Raw genomic sequence first — 19,841 nt, 5'->3', positions numbered from 1 at the left:
TACAGGCAATCCTTGTTTTGTGCAGGGGTTATGTTCCCCCATGGGTGTTAGCAGAAGACACCCCACACACACACACAGCCTAGGCTTGTGCCCCGGGAGGTCACTTTGGGTCTGCTAACACAGCAGTTTGACTTTACCCCTCAGAGGCACACCCTCTTGAGACAGAAGGATGCCAACAAAAACATGCCTGTCGTTTGCCTGTCCTAAACTCCTTTGTGAGTCTTTCCTTCTTTGTGAGAAGATCATGAATATAATGCAGAATCTTTTTTGCACTCTCTAGATTATCATCATTTTGATGTTTATATTCAGGTTCTTTCTTTTTAGATATAATTTTTTATTAGTTTTACATATAATCACATTGCGTAACATCATATCCTCTTATTAAATCTCTTTGGCTCAACTGCGCCTAACAACGTCCCCTCACTCCCGCCTTACAAACTTAAATTTTGTATCTTTGCATTTCACTTCCTTTCCTATTCTTGTTGTATCATTACCTAAGTTATTACATTACTTATCCTGAGTAGGTAGTAATTTCATCTTCAGGTAACACTGCTAGTGACGTTATATTCAGGTTCCTTCTATTTGGACTCTTTTTGGTTAGTGTTGTGTATTGCATTCTACTAACTGCTCAGGACCGCAATACCTCAAGGACCTCCTCCCCATATAAACCAAACCAGGCTTTTGTGTTCATTATCTGAGGCCCTTCTTCGTGTTCCTCCACAAGAAGTCTGGAGGGTGGTAACGTGAAAACAGGCCTTTTCTCAGTGGCTCCTGTGACAGAAAAGTTTGTTTTTGCTGGGCAGGTTGGGTCAACAAGTGTTTTCTTCTTCTTTCTCCCCGCCCCTAAATGGTTAAATGAATGGCAGCTTATGACTGGCTGGGGTTCCAGGAGAGGGAGTTGAAAAGGGGAGGTTTTGGAGAGACAGTTGGTAGGTAGGGAGTGAGTGAGAGGAGAGAGAGTTGGGTCTGGGTAGAAACATCCACTCTCAGGAATATATCAAAAGCTAGAGAAAAAAGTCTCTGAGTTTAGTGTGAAGGACAGTGTGTGGCATCCTGTAGGAGTAATTAGACCAGGAATTAACTGGGATGCTGAGCCTGAGCCAGGAGAAGCTGTGAAAATACAGTCTATTTAGGACTCATTCCAGTCAGGAAGGGAGAGATTCTTCTAGAAAGAGAAGACTCTCAAACCAGTTAAGAGGGGGGTGGTGATCCCTTGAGTCTGTTTCTTGGAGTACCTCAGGAGTAGGGGTGTGTAACTGACAGGAAGTACCCTATTGTTTAAGAACCAAAGAATTAAGCGGCAACAACAGAAAGAACTGAAATAACATTATAATCTGAAGTATCCTATGTTTGACCCACTTGTGTCATAAACTTCCTTTGTTTAATGACATCTTTATTGTTTATTTGATCAAATCCTGCCTGAGACTCCAAATTATTAAGTTTTCCCTCACACAAGTCCCCCACAAGATAATCTGGGGTAGTTTGTAAGAATTCATGAAATTGGTGTTCTATGAAGTGGGTACACTACATTTCAATGAGGGTGGGCCCAACGACGCTAGGGGAAATAGTGCCGTTGCGCAGTGGCAGCTCCCCATTGGTGAAATGCTCTCCCCAGGGAGGTTCGTCTGGTGCCTTCATTAAATATCTGTATGTGCCAGGCAAAACCTTTCCTCTTTAACCAGACCTTTGGCTGATTAATATTCTACAGCCTTTTTAATGTACTTGTGGGAGAGGGTGCTATTATTTTGTTGTTTTAACTACTTGTGTTTTTATATTGTAGTTTTATCTTGTGAAATGCCCTGATATCTTTTGATGAAGGCTGGTATACAAATCTTAACAAATTAATAATAATAATAATAATGACAACAACAACTGATCAAGGAGGCCTTCATGTTTCTAATCAGGGCTTTACTTTGATCCTGTTAGTCAGAAGACATAGTACCTCCGCTGTCATTGATTGCATCGGTGGGGAAGGATGATCAATTCGTTTTATCCTTTTAAAGGTCTGAGCAGTTCCATCAGGTAATGTACCCAGTTTTAGTTAGGTAGTTATATGGACTTTTCTTTAAAGTTTCCTTTTCCAGCAGCTCTTCAGTTGAGGATCTCTGAGTAACTTTGGACCAGTACCTGTGTCTTGGCCTAACCTACCTCACATACTTGTTAGGATAAAATAGGGAGATGAAGTACCATGTATGGTACCTTGAGCCCCTTGGAAAAAAACAGGGTATAAATGTAATAACTAAATTAGTAAGTTTGCGTAGTAAGCAAATGTATTAATAATAATAATTTTTCAAAAATGTTATTTCAGTAGTGAATATTAAATAGGAGAATGCTAGAAAAAGAACAGGTTCTTAGAATTATTTTAGTGTGAAGGGGTTTTTTTGTTTTTGTTTTTAAGGAACTCAAAGGCATTGTTCAGGAAACTGCTTCATGTGTCAATTGTTTAATATCTTCAGCACTAGTATAACGCATAGCCTGGACAACCAGGCACCTGGGATTTGTTTAGCCAGGACAATGAAGTAACATTTATCTCTATGACAAATCCAGTTTCCAGTTCTTGTATGACAAATCATCTACAATTTGAAATTGAGAGGTAGGATACAAATATTCCAAGAAAATCCTGTAATCATCAACAAGTGTATCTATATTGGCTTTAGTTGTCAGGAACATCCCGCATCCAACTGGATATAGCCTTGCCCTTGAAACATGCGTCCTGTATACCTTTCCTCAACAAAGTTTTGAGTGAACCATTTATGATTGTTCTTGTTTTTTATTTGACAAAATCATAAAAGAAGAGCCACAGATCAGCCATAGAGCCACATGCAGAAGACCCCAGATTTATTCCCTAGCAGGCATACAAAGTGCTCCATCCCTGGAGGATGGGTAGTCAGTCTAGATAATACTGAGATGGATGGACCAGTGGTATGAGGCAATTTCCTATGATCTTAATATGTATTTGGATGTGCCTTGGAAGTCAAATGGCTTACGTGGTGTCTTTCAATTTTCTCAATGGGAATTGCCGACAGCCCTTTGTTCCTTGGTTGTCGAATGTTTCGGAAGTCAAACAGTCTTCTGGAACGGATTACTTTCGACACCTGAGGTACCACTGTATATTATTTATTTGGGACCTCTTACTATAATCTAAGATCAGCAGGCTCTGATAGTCAGTGACGCGTGATAGCTCCCCTCCCCCCATATTCTGGGCAATTTCCCCCTATTGTAGTTTTTCATATAAATTTGGTATTTCAGAAAAGTCATTGCTTCATAAAGTTAATTAGTAACCTCATAAATTGATCCAATACTAGTTAAACTTAGTTGTTTCAAATATATTATCTTTTTCCAGATTACTATACTACTGAAAGGAAATACACTCCTCTTTGGATGTGCTAAAATTAGTGTGAATAAGCACCATCATCCGCTCTCCCAATGTAAACAAGGGAAATGTATGCATGTCAAGTGTTCAAATAAAAATAATTTTGAATAAAACTTTGATTTTTAAAAAGCAATATATAAGCCAAGCTAATGTGCTCTGTTTCCAGCCCCCTCCCCATGAAATATGTTTGTTTAACTATTTTCAGCTATTGTTATTAGCATGGTGTGTATGATTTGGTTTGGGCCACAATGTAAAGACACTGGGAAATTTTCCAGGGGAGAAAAAAGGCATTATGCATGTTTCATTAGGGTTTTCAATGAATCTGACAATGTGGCACTGCACTTGGCTCTGTGGAAGACCAGGATTCCAAGCTTGAAATGCTGGGCCTGATTATAATAATTTTATTGAGTTAATTAGTATTTGTTTGACCCATTTTCCTTTTAATGATTTTCCTGCAATGTACCCTGAAGGGATATTTCTCAGATCTTACCATGCACATTGCATTGTTACTGTATCATATGTATCTGTGGATGTCCTGCGAAAACTAATACAAACTTGAGAATTTGTGAAGTGGTTCTTCCTTTGTTTTTCTCTGAGAAAAAAGAAATACTTAAAAAAAACTATGGAACACAAATGCAAGATTTTAAGTTGCCTAAAAAGAACTATAAAAAGATTTAAATTGTGTTTATTGTATTCTATTTTGTTTCACATATTCACAAATGATTAGTTTACGACTGAGACTCATTAAAGACTTGTAATTCATTGTTATTTAATGTTAAAACCCATTCACATTAAATGAAATCAGACATGTTCATAAACTCTGAAAAACTGAGTTGAATCCAGGCATAGTCATGCATTACTAAGTCTAGATGCAAACCAGTTTGTATCTAGTATTAAGATATTTACAAATCTGAAAAAGTTTTGGTTTGGTTACATGAAGGCTATACACATTTGGAAGCTATACTGGCTACTTAGCTGGTAAAAAATGTACCCTTTTAATCTTCTTTGTTATACTGTTTGTTCACTCAAATTTTGAGAAAACTAATTAGTGAAATGGTAGTCATATATAGGCTGACTTGGAAGTTGCAGAGAAATAGAGCTGGATATTGTCTTTGTGTTGATGACTCCTTGGCCTAAATCTTCTATTGACTGCTTTATAAGATCTTCAGTAATTTTGGGGACAAGGTGGAACCCTAACAGTATAATTGCCATGAGACTGAAGTATAATCACCCAGTGTTCCTGGAAGTAAAGTAGAAGTAGGACCACCAAATACAAGGCCTCTCATTTCCATACCACATAATCAATTCAGGAAAATTGAATTGAATTGGTATTGAAAGTTGTAGAGATCAAGGGGAATCAAGGCCACACATCTTTGTTATTTCTAGATTGGCCTGAACTCTTTCCCCCAACTCTCAAAGTTTGGTTGCGTAGTAGAAAGCTGCATTTGCAGGATGTCCATGGTACCTTGTTTCAGGTTAACAATCTTGCATTTTGTGATGGGGTAGGCAATTTGTGTGGCTTATAAAAATCCTTTCATTGAGGAAGGCTGAAGTAGCTCTGAGTCAGCAGTTGCCATGTTCAAAAAACAAGATTTAAGATAAACATACAACATTTATGTTTGGCACATTTTAAAAACTCCATCACCACACCCTTGAATTGAATTTTTCATTACATTCGGATCATAGTGCTCCGAACAAGCTTGTGTAGTAATGCTAGCTGCTTTGAATCTTGTTTGGAGAAACACCTGGCACAGTAGCAGTCTGAATTTCCAGAAAGGGTATCTTTTGAACATGTTTACATGTTGCAAAGTGAGTTTTGTGTGTCGCTGTTTACCACATTTTTCTCCACATGTTTTGAGCCAAGGTTTGGTCTGTAATAACTGACACTACAGTCTAGAACTTCCTCAAACTCGACCCTCCAGATGTTTTTGTGACTACAATTCCCATCATCCCTGACCACTGGTCCTGCTAGCTAGGGATCATGGGAGTTGTAGGCCAAAAACATCTGGCGGGCAGAGTTAGACGAAGCCTGGTCTAGAAGTAGTAGAGTAAGACCAGAGCTAATAAATCCTCTTAAATGTTGAAACCAGATTTTTTTTAAAGAAAAAACTTACCAGTTTTGATTTTCAGAGTGTTCAGCTTCATATCATATCTGTCATTATTATTCAGATTTTGTAATTTAAAATCACTTGGCATACTTTTAACATAAAATTTGTAAACATCTTAAAATAGCAAAATTAATTGAGTAATAATTCAGATATTTATAATGGATGTGATATGAAGCTGAATGGTGTTTTAGTAAAAACAAAGTGAATTCAAAACTTAATTACAGATATATCTTTGAAGATAGTACCTTAGGGCTCAAAAGCACATTGCTAGTAGCAAGTAATTAAAAAGTATAAATTGCTGAACATGTTTCTTTACTTCATTGCCCTATGCTTGCATTTTGTACTGAGGGGACAATGTGTCGAAATCCCGTAGATCCTTTGAATAACTGTTTTGTAGGGTTACATTTAACCTCTTGGATTGTCTGCAGACTGCTTTAGAATTACCTTTTATGGACATGTCTGCAGTGCATGCTCATCACGTGAGTGCCTGTTCCAGGTTTTGGTGATGTGCAAGCAAGCAGGGTGCATCAGCACTGTATTCTCACAAACATATATATAACCAGGTACAGTGGTACCTCGGCTTACATATGCTTCAGGTTACAGACTCCGCTAACCCATAAATAGTACCCCGGGCTAAGAACTTTGCTTCAGGATGAGAACAGAAATCGTGGCACGGCGGCAGCAGGAGGTCCCATTAGCTAAAGTGGTGTTTGAGGTTAAGAACAGTTTCAGGTTAAGAACGGACCTCCGGAACGAATTAAGTACTTAACCCGAGGTACCACTGTATTGAAGCCCCCCCCCCCCTTTCTCCCTTCCCATAAAACTGTTTGGGCACAGAACTTGGGAATCTGGTGTAATACCTGTCTGTAACTTTCACCATTATAAGCTCATAAACAAATTTGGGCAAAGCCTCTGACTCAATGTTTGCTGTTTCTTTCAATAAAAAATCCTCCCTGTCCATGGAAATAAAGTTTGATAAGGGGTTAAAAGAAAAACTGGAAAGCATTCAGATATGCTCCTCCCCCTGGTAGAATCTGAAGTGGTACAGTCAGCAAAATGTTCCACATTACAATAGATGCTTGAATCTGCTTGAAGTCAGGATCAGATGATCTCATTGACGTTCATGAATTTTACATAGGATGCCAAGCAAATTGTGAGCAAATCACAGAACGTACCTGTAGAACAATGATTTGAACAATCAATGATTCTTTCAGTTAGCCTCTCTAAAAACAACAAGGACCCATGTTTTTGCACCATACTAGTCCTGGAAAGTGTAGTTTATCTACAACTTTTATATTTCAGTTAGTGAAGACAGATATAATCTGTAATTTGATTGCTGTATTTGAGAGGTGGTGTAGCCTAGTAATAAGGAATGTGAGCTGGCAGCCAGGAAGTTTCTAGTTCAAATGTTAACCACAACCACAAACTTGCTATGTCACTACTATCATGTTCAAACAGGGATGATAGCAAGAATTTCTACAATGATTTATGTGAGGTGCAACACTCTAAAACACTATCTACATTATTTTGATGTTCATAATCATGGAGTATGATAAGGAGGTAGCTACTGCTAACTTCTGTAATTTAGTTGAATTTCTTGTTTTTAACCCTTCATGCATAGAATAGGAAAATACACAATAAAAATATACATGCAAAAAGAAAGGAAAACTATATTATACTTGGTCACTGAAATCATGCTGAAATAACTAGAGTGAACAACAAGCCTACAAATTATGATTCTCCTATTATGACATGAGGTATATTTAATCTCTGTTCTCTTCTATGTGTATTCTGTCCTTTGTGGCTGAAAGGGCAAATGTTACTGCAAATACTTAATCTGTCTTGCATATATGCTTCTGTTAAAGCAATTTTGCACCTCTGCATACTATCCTGTTAGACAGAAGTCTATTGTAGGTCTTTAAACCAGAACATATTTAAGGAAGGAATTGAGTTCATTGGTGTTTGAAAAAACCTAATTACCTATTCCCCTGCACAACTTTTGAAAAATGCTTCTGTAATGTTTATAGTGTGAATGATTTGAGTAGGGTTTCTAATGCCTTAAGAAAAGAGAGAACTGAAATCTGGCTCCTGAGTAGCATTCCCTGCCTGCCAGTAATATTTGGCTTCATTCCTGTTGTCAATAATATGTGACATGGACTTGCAGCTGCTTGGATTCAGATCAGGATTGGAGTGTTATATCCTGATCTACCGACTGGTTCAGAGAGGCACTCTTTGTGCCTTGTGAGTTTTTTCTGTTTGTAGCACTTGTGCTCCAAGATACTGCAGTGTCTCTGCAGCATGTGCACTAATAGCAACTGTGTGTGTGTGTACTACTGTGTAAGGAGGGAGGTGCTTTGTGATAAGTGCTTTACACACTGCTGCGTTGTTACTGGCTGCTGTTGAATGCACACAGCGCAGCCATCTTAGTCGCACTTTCAGTGTAGCTGAAACAGTGCAGTCTCAAAATGGCTGACGAAATGTTCTCTGGAGCTGTTTAGCCTGCCTGTATGCTAATGAGCATATCTGGTGAAGTCACATGTTACAGATTCTGAGGTAAGAAACAATTCTGGATTTTGCTTTTCTATAAATAGTTCAGGATGTGTGTGTATAGAAGTGTGAGACCAAAAACCCCAATTATTGGCAAAGTGGGTATTTTTTAAGTTTTCAGCTGTTGGTGAAGGTAAGTTTTACACGCGTGTTTCACAAGGATTGGGGGGGGTCAAAGGTCACTGTTCTTAAAAGGCGCTGTAATTTGGTGTTGCCACCATTTTGAGGAGTCAGAATCAGCTGATATTTTTTAAAAAGATATTTAAAAAAACGAAAATAGTGGATCTTTGCTAGCTCTGTATTCAACTTTGTATAAAGGATGAAGCAGCAGCGCAGCCACCAACTTTTTTTTTTTAATCTTAAATTCTTGAGATACTTAGATTATTGTAATTTTGGAAGAATATAGAACCCCATTGTATTGCTAAATAATTACTTAACTACTTTATGCATTTATCCAGTGTGTTGTTGTCAGAAATAATAATTTTAGAATTTACTGTATTGCAAGAAATAATAGAAATAAAATTTAAGTTTTAGACCTTGATGCTGTTCCATTTTAGATATGAGCTAATTTAAAACACAAAAATTATGGCATATATTTTTATTTAAATATATTAAGTGTACCGTGAAGATTTTCACTGGCCCAGAGAATGAGGTAAGTGACAGCACATGCTTACAAAGGTAACATTTAGATTTCCAGCTTGAAGACTATTTTCCAAAACATGAGCTTTAGGGGCAGAAGCTGAATATTGCTCCTGAACTCAGGACCCATAATGTTGCGCATTATGTCCTCCATAAGTGAAGTCTACATAAGAACAGTTTAACATTACATAGACTTCTGAATTTTTTAAGTGGTACACCACAATTAATAGGGAAAATGTCAGATATCTTTCTAAAATGGAGTTCCCAACATGGTCACACTGTTTTGTAATTTTGAAACAATTCAGATCTCAGCGGACCTAATTCTTAATGGTTCGAGTAAGGGGGGAAACTTGCTCGCGGTCTTGACTCTGCTGACAGAAGCACCATGGTGGTGACAGTGGGGGGCAGTGTCTCCCCTTTTTCTTATGACCGTTCTGGGGAGGAGCTGATGGGTTTGCGTTCCTTGCCACCTCAGAGGTTCAGGGGAAACAAACCATATCTTCTCTACTTACCCTATCAAAATTTATGATCCTTCGTTCTCAGTAGGTATCATTTCTTACATGGAGAATTTGTAGAATTATGGATCTCAAGTAATATAGTGGGCAGTTTCCCCCTGAACTAAATGCGTGTCCTTTGTAACTGCAAAATGGGCATATCGCATTCTCATACGGATATGAGAATGCAATATGTGAGTTGGGCCCATATTTGTAATAGTAGTAGTAGTAGTAGTAGTAGTAGTAGTAATAATAATAATAATAATAATAATAATAATATATGATATAATAATAATAATAATAATAATAATAATAATAATAATAAAATAATTATTATTTATACCACGCCCATTTGGCTGCGTTTCCCCAGCCACTCTGGGTGGCTCTCTTGTGGCAAATTTGATAATTGTAATAAAACTGACACAGTAAAAATACTACTGAAAACAAATTCTTTTAGATTTCACTAAAGTTTACGTAAATAGTGGTTTTGTTTACTGTGGTACCTTTTATGTAGAACAAATTTTCAGTATTCATTAAGTTTAGTGTTCATACTTTACCTGTATGCCAGTTGAATTTCTTTGTTAAATATTGCAAATAATTAAAATTATATGTTGGAAGGTCTCTTGTAAAATTAGCTAGATTTATTCGTTAGCTGTTAAATCTGGAACTTTTTGTAATATCTCGGCTAGTGGAAACAAGGAAAATAATTATCAGGGAGCAGACCAAAATGGTTTTGCTTGGCTGTATCTTTATGCCACTGTTTTTTCCTGTTGACTCTCAGTACTGTGCCAGTTGACTGAGGACAATGCATAGATACAGTTAAAAAAATTCCTAGAGTTTCCATTTGCTGTCTCATGCATTGGTAGGCTATTTTAATTATATTCAAGAAATACTAGCTTAGTAATTAATGTGGCCCACAGGCTAGAGGTTCCCTATGCCTAATTGGATTCAATTATTACTCTGTGGGATAAGTAAATTTCAGGTATGTTTCATATTTTTGTGTGAGATGCAGCTGAGGCCAAGTGTTTTGATTGCTATTGATTTCAGCATGACTCTACCATTTGAATTAATAGAATTCAACTGCACTTATCTTTATAATGGGTGTAAAATAATTACCTTAGGCTCCACTTTGCCTAAATCTCTCTAATGTAATCTTATTCATATTCTATGTATTTATGCCACATTTGTGATGTTCTATCATATTATTATTTATTGTTTGTAAGCCGCTTTGGAATTCATTTGAATGAAAAGTGGTACAGTATAGAAATATAATCAGATCAGATTAAATCATCCCCAAATATATTGACTGCAGGGCCATTGGCTTCTCAAAATCTTCTCGCTTGCACACTATCTTCAAGAGTTTTATGTCATAAATATACACTTTCAGGGAAGACCAGCATAACAATTACAGTGTTAAGGAGAGCGCAGATAGTGAAACAATTTATTCTATATTTATGATGTTTCACAACCAGATTGATGACTGTTTGTGTCTCTAGTACTTAACTGACTTTATAAAGAGACACTTAAAGTGACAGTCATGAAATGTTTTTATTTGAAATATTAGTTTGTCTTCAGGTTAAATACAGCCTGTTGCGAGTGTTTGTAAAAGTCTGATTCTGGGGTTTGCATTATTTCCCATTTTTCCTGAGATTTAAAAATATTGTCAGCATCAGCACTGCAAGATGATTTGCCCCTTATGCAGAATGAATACCATTTCCGCTGTCATGATCCCTTAATGAGATGGCGTTGACTTTCAAAAGCTGTGTTTGCGCTTGGAACTGCTTAAGTATTTTGATTGGTCTGATATTCACAAACAAACATAATAGTTACCATCTTAATAGTTATAGACTTGTTCAAAATCTATATGGATTATGCAAGAAGGTGCTGGCAAGAAACTGCATGATAGACTGATCTTGCAAAATCCACATAGGTTTTTCATTTATTGCTTCATAATATTCATTCTCCTCCCCCTTGTAGAATCTGAGGGGTAAAATTCTGCTGGAAATTAAAGCAAATAAATTTAATTCAGTTTTGTCTCCAAACTGATCATTTCATTAACACTAAAAATAGTACTGCCAAAATGTTACATGACTCCTGGGTTCTAAAAAATCGTTATTGGATTACCCTTTTAAAACTAGGTTGAATAAAACATGATTTGTTTTTAAAGGGTTATATTATGTGTCCCTTTTAAAATAAACATCATTTTAAGAACTTTAAAATACATTCACATATTTTAATGGCATCAATACAACCAAAATCAAATATACACTCATCTCATAAAACTGAATCAATGACCCTCCATCAAGTACATTGTTTTGATGCTTTTCTAGAAAAAACAATGAGCCAGAGGAAAATTATAGGTCATGTGTTGTGTTTATTGTGCAAATTTGGATTCTTAAAGTGTAAACTGAGGGTGGACCTCTTTGCTTTTCATTTCATAGACAAAGGTGTGCCTAGTTATTACCACCCTTTGTTTCTGGAAAGTTCTGAGCATTTTAAGTGTTCAAGCAAGTGATACTGCCATTACAGATTGCTGCTTAATGCCTGTTGTATTTTCTAATTAGTTTCTGGTTCCTTGCTAGTCTGGCATGAAGTCTTTCTCAAGAAAAATACTTGATAAAACACGGCTGAAATGCAGATACTTTATTGAAAGGAAGAAATGGACAAAATAGCAAGAAAACTAGTAATATAAGTGTCTACTTGGACCGATGTCTTTCTTCATTGCTTATCTAAAATTGGATTAGTAAGCAAAGCCACAGAAATTTACAAAGCCTTTCTTCAGGCATTTCACAGTGAGTTCTGCCTAGAACTATTCAGGACAGTATTCCATATGGTGGGCATCAGGTAAAATCCAGAAGAGAGAGACTTGCAAGCTGGGCCAATTATGAATGACAACATTTACCAGAGCTATAAAATTATGATAGGCAATAAGCTTATCATTATTTAAATGAATAAAATTGCATAATAAATCAAATGTGAGAAAGTTGATAAACATTTTAGAAATCCTTTGAGAAATAATGAAAATTATTTCTAATGACCAAATTCCATTATTTACAGGTAAATTCAGTCAATCGTTTTATTTGTAGGCCGCCTTTCCAAAGTTAAAGCCACACTCAAGTCATCTTGCAATATATAAAAAACTACATAACTACAAACATAACATCAAAAAGTACTCAACCAAATTAAACAATTTCTATGTAAATAATAAGATCCAAAATAAAGATACCAAAAAACCACCATCAACAACAGCTCCCTCTTAAAAAATGCCCCAGCCGAAGATTCAACACCAAGAAGGGCTCGGGAAACCCAGCCCGATGGGTGGGGTATAAATAATACTATTACTACTGCTGCTGCTGCTACTACTACTTAGACTATACAGAATTATTAAGTAATCTCTTTTTCAGATTTTGGGATGAGTTCATTTTTCAAAATTCACTTTGACTGCATTGTTGAATTCTTTTACTCCAGCAAAACCTTTCTTCTAAAGAAAAGGTTTAGAGGAAGTTATTGGCTACTTGAGTTAAAGGCATTTACCCTGCCAAATTGATAATGATTTATTTACAGATCCCTTGATATTGTTATTATTTCTTGTGTTTATGTGCTACCCTTCCTTCTTTCTCTAGGAGCCTGGGACAGTGTGCAAAAAGCATTAAACTATGGGCATCACGAAACATTAGTTAAAGCATCTAAAAACTTTATTTATTACATTTGTCAGTCACTTTATACAGAAGGCAAGTCTCAAAGCAATTTAATAAGATAAAATACAATAAATAAAAGCAATGTAAAATCCGTAAAATTTAAAACAATGAACAGTGCAAAAATGTATAAAATGTGTTCACCCGGCAATATATTAATAAGCACAAGTCCTATCCATCTAACTAAAAGATGAGCAGTCAGAGGCAACTTAATTACCAATTCCCTGGGTGAACAAAAAGTTAGTAGCTTGGTGCTAACGATGGTGGCAAGTACAGGCAACAACCGATTTGGGTGTATCTGAATGACATGCAATCATGCATGCATGTATGGCCCATTATGTAATAGACTGGAAATTTACCCCTCTAGACTTGAAGTACAAATCTCTTAATGACAATGAGGGCTCACAAAGTTCTGTCAATCCCCCATACTTTATAATTATAATATAATTTAGAAGTACTTGAAAATCTGAAGATGTCAAGGATTTCACCAGTACAAAATGATGCCGATAACAACACCAGACCAAAAAGAATATCACTGGGCAAGCCCATATAATGTGCTTCAACTAGGCAGTCTCAGTATTACACCTCCAACATCTGTATTAGAACAGTTCCTTCCTATGCAAATGAGATGGAGCCCAATGTAGTTGAAATCGGGGGGGGGGGCTGGATCTTGCTCAATTGCAAGTCTAAGGAAACATGCCATATAGATTCACAAGTAATATACCATTGTTTAGGCCAGGGGTCTGCAACCCGCGGCTCCGGAGCCGCATGTGGCTCTTTTACACCTTTGCCGCGGCATGGAGGACAGGGGATGTTTTACCTTTCAATATCCTGCAGCAGTTGTTTTACAAAACGAAGGCCCTTTTATGTACAGCTATAACTGCACTCTGGCTTGGCTTTGGGTTATTGTCATGGATTCTGCCTTGTCTAATGCCCAAGCTTGTTTCCTGCACTGAAGAATTGTAGTAGATAATAGTATATTGTTTAAGGATATGGTAGTTTTATTAAGAGTAATAAATCCAGAAGCAAGACTTGCATGCAGACACTGATTTTTCTCTATATGGTTTAATGTACTGCTTGCTTTTGAGTTCTGATATGCATTTTTTTCTGCTTCTGCATGGCATAAGGGAGGTATCGCACTGCACACGCTTCTGGGCAGGCAACTGCTAGCACTGCAGCAAGCAGTACAAATAGGCTCATTCTGAAGACTTTCCATTGCAGCTGGCATTTGCAGACTATGTGCTTTATAAGAGCTAATGCAATTCCTCTAGGAGCATTTATTGTGTAAATAAAAATCTCAGCATGTGCTATTCCACAGATGTGGGTGACTAAAGGAAAGGTCACACAGTAGTCAGGTTTTAGTTAAAGTGCAGTATGTTTTGCTTGTGTGAAGACAAATAAGGTTTGTTCTCAAGATGGCCGACCTAGAAGTGTTCTTCTACTGTTTTGATATGTAAGCTGCTGAGCTGAGGAGGAAGTTCTCTTGATGTATGTCAAGCTGCCTCCAGGTAAGACAACCAGTTCCTTCATAACATTTTCACAGGCCGTGGCAAGATCTTGCTGCAAACTTACTACATTTTTTTAAAAAAAATCATGAATTTTAAAAGCTGTGTGCTCTGCTGTGTTGTAGGAGAATATGTGTGGGCTTTTGGGGTTGTTTGTGAGAGTCACAGATTATTGTGGAACTGATGGTTCTAAAATAAGATGTCTGAGCAAGTTAGTGGTTCTGTCATAAAAGGGGGTTTGTTTCAATCCACATTGTTATCAGTGTAAGTCCATTTGGCGGGAAATTGTAGTTTCCTTCAACATAAATAATAGTAAATATTGGGAGTTGTTGTGTATATTTAAGAAAAATGCTAAAAGAGACTGCAATGGTATGGTATCTGAATTGACATACAGGCATGGGTGATAAAACATGGACTACCTTTTGATCCTCCCCTCCCCCCAAAAAAGCTTATGTTCAGCCTTTAGCTTCTCAGGAAAATTCTGAGATTCACAGATTATCCTGATGTTTCTAGCCCTCAGGAGTGCATGGAGAAGTGCTGGAAATTTGACATCAAAATATATTTTTAAAAAAATCAGTAGCCCAAGTTGATTATTATCTGTCAAAGTTTTTTCAAGGGTTTAGTTACTGTTTTCACACTTGAGAGTAGCAGTCCCCCCACCCCTGCATTTTAAAAAGCAACCAAATGTTAGTTGAAGAATAACAAGTGTAAAAGGTAAATTACTTATGGCAATATACCTGTTATAGGTTGTGGCCCTTCATGCAAATTGCTCATCTTAACTGCAGCAGCAATACTTCCTTTGTGGGCTGCTCAGTTGAAAGCTTATTACTATGAGCAATTATTAGTTTATTTTAGAATCTAATTTTAGTTTACTTTTCAACACTGATACATTTGTGAGTTCTCTGATGAGCCTTTTTTTGTACAATAGTTTTTGTATCATAAAAAAGATGTTGTGGTAGCAAAAAGAAGCTAAAGTTAAGTATTGCAAACAGTTTTGGTGAGCCAGAGCTAAGCTATCTGATGAACACGGTTGGTTCCATCTCTGCCCTGAACATTTCAGTTCCTGGTTGTGTTGGTCTGGGCAGGATTCTCTGTCATCATTCTTTCTTAAGATTGTAAATTGCATCATCAAAAAAGATGGGTAAATCATATTGATTTGTTTTAAAATGGAAATAATCTTGGTTTTGTTTCAGAATGTTGTTCATTTCTGCAAACTTGTAATTCCATCCATTTAATGGGCAAAAAAATGATGCTTTGCTGCCTGAGCCAGTTGTGAGGATGTTCCTTCAGTATTGCCTATTATCCTGCCATCATAATCTGTTCATGCAATGCAGCAGTCAAGCTTTGAGAGTATATTCTTTTCTTCTGTACATCTACACATCAGAACCACTCATTTTGTAGGCAGATTTATTGCTAGGTTAAACCTTTCCTTCTGCCTGAGCTAAATATGATTGTGTATTCTTAAGGAAGTAAATATTGGCTCTAAATGATACAAGCACCAGGCAAAAAAATAAAGGAAAGTGGTGAATTAAAGCATGTGAGCAATATTATTTGAAATAGTGGAACAGGAGAAAACCCTTGTACCTTTTTTTTGCAAATTAAGAGGCTCTGGTCTTTCTTGAAAATTCAGTGAATTGAAAGTTTGTATGAAGCTGCCTTAAGATGAATGGCTAATTTATCCCAGTACTGTCTAGTAGTCTATTGTCCCTCAATCTAGTGCTCACCAGATACTTTAAACTAAAATTTACATCATCCCCTGTCTGCATTGACAGTGGTAAGAGATTATGGAAGTTGATGTCCAAAACCTTTGGAAGACATTAGGTTGGAAAAACTGGAAACTTGTGATTGGCAGCTCTTCAGGGTCTCGGGCAGAGAGAAAGCCATTCCCAGACCTGCTACTGGAGTTATTTTAAGTGGAGTCGCCATGGATTTTTGCATACAACACATAAATTCTACCAATCAGCAATGGCCTCTTTCCAAACTCTTATTATTATTATTATTATTATTTGTTCTGCTTATTTTAGTTCGGTACTAAAACTGTAAAAGTAATGTACAGTTCCTTTTGTCAGGTCCAAAACAGTTACAGAAGCCACCTTAACATATAAATCATAATATCCTGTGTCTGATTTTGTTACCAGTGCCACTACCACTGCAACAAATAGTTCAAGCTTACTACAATTAAAAAAGATAAAAACAATAGGATCCTAAAAGTATGCTTTTCACTTAGCCTACTTTTAACGATAGCTTGGATCCAAAAGTGGTGGTGGGCAAGCAGATAGTGACATCTGTAGCTAATCTCACTCCTCACCTGCTCACCAGTGAAGTTGATGGTAGTGTCATGTTGACTTTAAATTCCAGTTAAAACTCTTAATGTTTCACCACAAGGTCAGCATTTCCATTATTTGTGCAGATACACAAACAGTAAATCCATGTTTTAAAAGAAAGCTACGGTGCATATTGTTTCATGTATGCAAACCTCATGAGTATTTTGAGAGCTTGGTGTAAAACACGAGCAAATAATTAAATAAGCAGTTATCTAATAAAGTACAAGAATGTTCATATCCAAGAAATGTGTAATTAAAAAGTACCCTCATACTGGCAAATCTGGTGATTTGCCTCTGCCTTTACCCTGGCGGCGGGCTGCCTCTTTCTCATGGTTGGTTAGGATTCAGTGCTGTTCATACCTCAAACCTGAGGGCTCCTGAGAATGAGCAGCAGGGAGTTCAGGATTCCCCAGCAGATCTCCAGACTGCTAATGATCCTGGAGAACCATTGGATTGAGATATCTCAACCCCAGGACTGGAGGAGTGAAGTGAAGATAAGCTACTGAAGATAAGCTGAGGATAAGCTTCAGGCTGCACAGAAAAAGCATTTTGGTTCCTGAAGTTCATTCTACTTGTGCAGGTAAAAATATAACTGATGTAATTCTTCAGGATGTGGTATTAGTGTGTGAAAACAGTCAAGATCCAGTGGTCATAGCTGTCAACTTACAGATTTGAAAATAAGGGACCAGCAGCCTCGAAAATAAGGGATCAGCAGCCAAAATAAGGGATTTTCTGGGCACAGGTATGTTCAACTTCTGAGCCCCCTCCGAGCCAAAGGCAGAAAGCCCCGCCAGCAGCCAAACGAAGCCTCCAGTTGTGGTTTCCACAGCACAGCAACCTGGTAAAGGGGATGCAGCAAGGAAAACCACCGTCACCTCTCTGCTGGGAAACGCTGAGCAAAGGCGAGTCCCCAGGCAATGCGGCCGATTTGATCGACACAAGGCGGCATGCAAGCTCCACCCCCCAGTCGTCCTTATTGGGTGAGCAATGCAGCCAAACAACACAGTTGGAGCCTCCCTCCTTCCTGGCCAGCAGGCAGGGAGGGAGAGGAGCTGCTTCCTTTGAAACCCGGGAAAGTTAAGGAACATCATCAATAAGGGACAGCAGCAGGACACGGCGCTGGGATAAGGGAGTTTCCCACCAAATAAGGGACGGTTGACAGCTATGCCAATGGTCCCCAAGCATGTGCCTCCAGATGGTGATGTCACGAACCATCCTAGCACTGAGGCATCTGCACTTGTGGTCGCAAGTAGTGGTCGCAAGTAGCCGATAGTCAGGTGCAAAATGCTCCTGGCACCTGGCTAATTTCAAACACATGATACAAAGATGACATATTAACATGACTATTAACAGGTAGTTACCCTTCTAATATTGGTTCCTGGTGAATGAAAACAATTGGAATAGTTCTTTACATGTGCAAACGGAATTGGCATAATTTTCTAAAGTTACAAAAATTGCATACCTGATATTTGGGAAGTATTTCCTTAATTCTAAAAAACAAAATACGACGGGAGAATAAATGTTCAGTACATTTGTGAAGACTGTGCATAAAAGGTTGCTGTGCATGCATGATATATATGCTGATCTGCCTATGCTATTTAGAGAGCATTAGGGGTTAATCTTTGGTGAAGAGTATGCCCCTCTATTTGTGTAACTTTGCATATAGAGGCAGGAAGGCTTGAGTTGTGCTCTGCTCCTGGTTTCATACTGTTACAGTGCTTCGTACTGATTCTATTTTTAGCCTTGTTGCCAGGCAGATCTTCTGTGCTTCCTGCTGATTCTCAGCCTCTGGTATTCATGGGCTTTTACAAACTGATCTTCAGGAGCCAACCAGCGTGACTATGCAAATCTTCAGTCCAGTCGTCTGACATCAGACGAGTCAAGTTTACTTGCTCGGCTTGCTGATAAGATAACAACATGGCTTCAGGGGGCTCGTTATTAGAGTATATTATTTACACATGCAAAACATACTATACTTTTTAATGTAGGCAAGTAAGAAACCAGGGAGAAAAGCTAACTCAGTATTGTAACTAGGCTTTAATTTGTCACGCTGCCTGAACTTGTAGTCCTGCCTACTTCCCACATTTATGACTTTGGTGGGAGGTTGGCAGTGACCTCAGTGTTTGACTGTGCATGCGCAAACAGATGCATTTCATTTCCTTGAGGAAAGGAAATCTCCTAAGAAAAAAGAAGTATGCAAGTAAGATGTTTCTGAGAAATCAATTGGCTACACCTTGGGCAAGGTTTTCAAATTGCCTTTTTCGATCATGAACATTAAAGTCTCTACACACTAGAATATTTAAACTATTGTTACTGTATGGCACTTTATAAATGCTAGTTTCTTAATGTTGAATCTCCGTATTTTTTGCATATCCTTTCTCTTCTGTTTTCCCATGAAATTTTATTAGTGACCTCAAAGGGCTACTAAAGATGACACCAGACTATTGTGAGTTTAAATATTCAGTACCAAAATATAAAGGTCACACTTGCATCAACTCCGCTTATAGTACATGAATGGAAGAAATCGGTAAAAGATGTATGAGTACATAATAGTAGGTTTTCCCTTTTGGCACATTACCATCTTTTGCAAGACATTGGTAATGTTAAGTATTGCATAGCTTTAAGTATCACTTAAGTAAATATTAACTTGCTTCTTTAAAATGAGTATATGTCTTCATTAGGAACTGAAAACCTACCAGAGAGTTGTTTTCATATAAAACTTTAAAAGCCATGTATTACCATGCCTCTTTTAGCTCTAGGAGCTGATGTTTGCATGTTTGTGTGAAAATAATTAGCTTTGCACATGCTATTTTGTGGTATTTAACTTTAGAGGCAGTGTTCCATTTTCCGTTTCAGCCTGATAAAGCTGTTGCTTCTGATGAAGTATGAAGTACAGTGGTACCTTGGTTTTTGAATGTCTCTGAAATTAAATGTGCCACACGGCTTCTGTATTGAGTTTTCCAGAAGTAATGCTTCAGTTTGCGAATGTTTTGGAAGTTGAATGGTCTTCTGGAACGGATTACGTTCAAAAACCGAGGTACCACTGTAGTAGTGTGTTGTATAGAATGTAAACTAACTTGCATATGGGTAACTGCTAGGGAGACAACTGTTGTCTGAAAACACCTGTAGATTTGATAATTTCAGAACTTTGGTATT

At 37.5% G+C, this 19,841-nt stretch overlaps 1 protein-coding gene across 12 annotated transcripts in view; it reads left to right on the top strand.

Moving 5' to 3' along the window:
• Window positions 1-19,841, top strand: part of ATF7IP (activating transcription factor 7 interacting protein) — a 64,771-nt gene that overhangs the window by 5,227 nt on the left and 39,703 nt on the right. Inside the window, exon 1 of one of the 12 annotated variants that reach the window (XR_014516466.1) lies at window positions 919-2,022. The exons of 8 other annotated variants lie outside the window; for them this stretch is intronic. Coding sequence is in view for 2 of the 4 variants with exons in the window: in XM_083462742.1 (XP_083318868.1) it covers window positions 8,018-8,034 (17 nt within the window). In the remaining 2 variants the exon portion in view is untranslated. Of the gene's footprint in view, window positions 1-918; window positions 2,023-7,696; window positions 8,035-14,340; window positions 14,365-19,841 lie in introns of those variants that run through there. 3 more of the 12 variants (XM_083462742.1, XM_083462741.1, XM_083462737.1) reach the window with 3 other exon arrangements.

The sequence above is a fragment of the Podarcis liolepis genome (assembly GCF_965112155.1).
Source record: "Podarcis liolepis genome assembly, chromosome: 10".
Lineage (NCBI taxonomy): Eukaryota > Metazoa > Chordata > Lepidosauria > Squamata > Lacertidae > Podarcis > Podarcis liolepis.
Note: the sequence above shows the minus strand (reverse complement) of the source record. Positions and strands in the feature narration are given on the sequence as shown.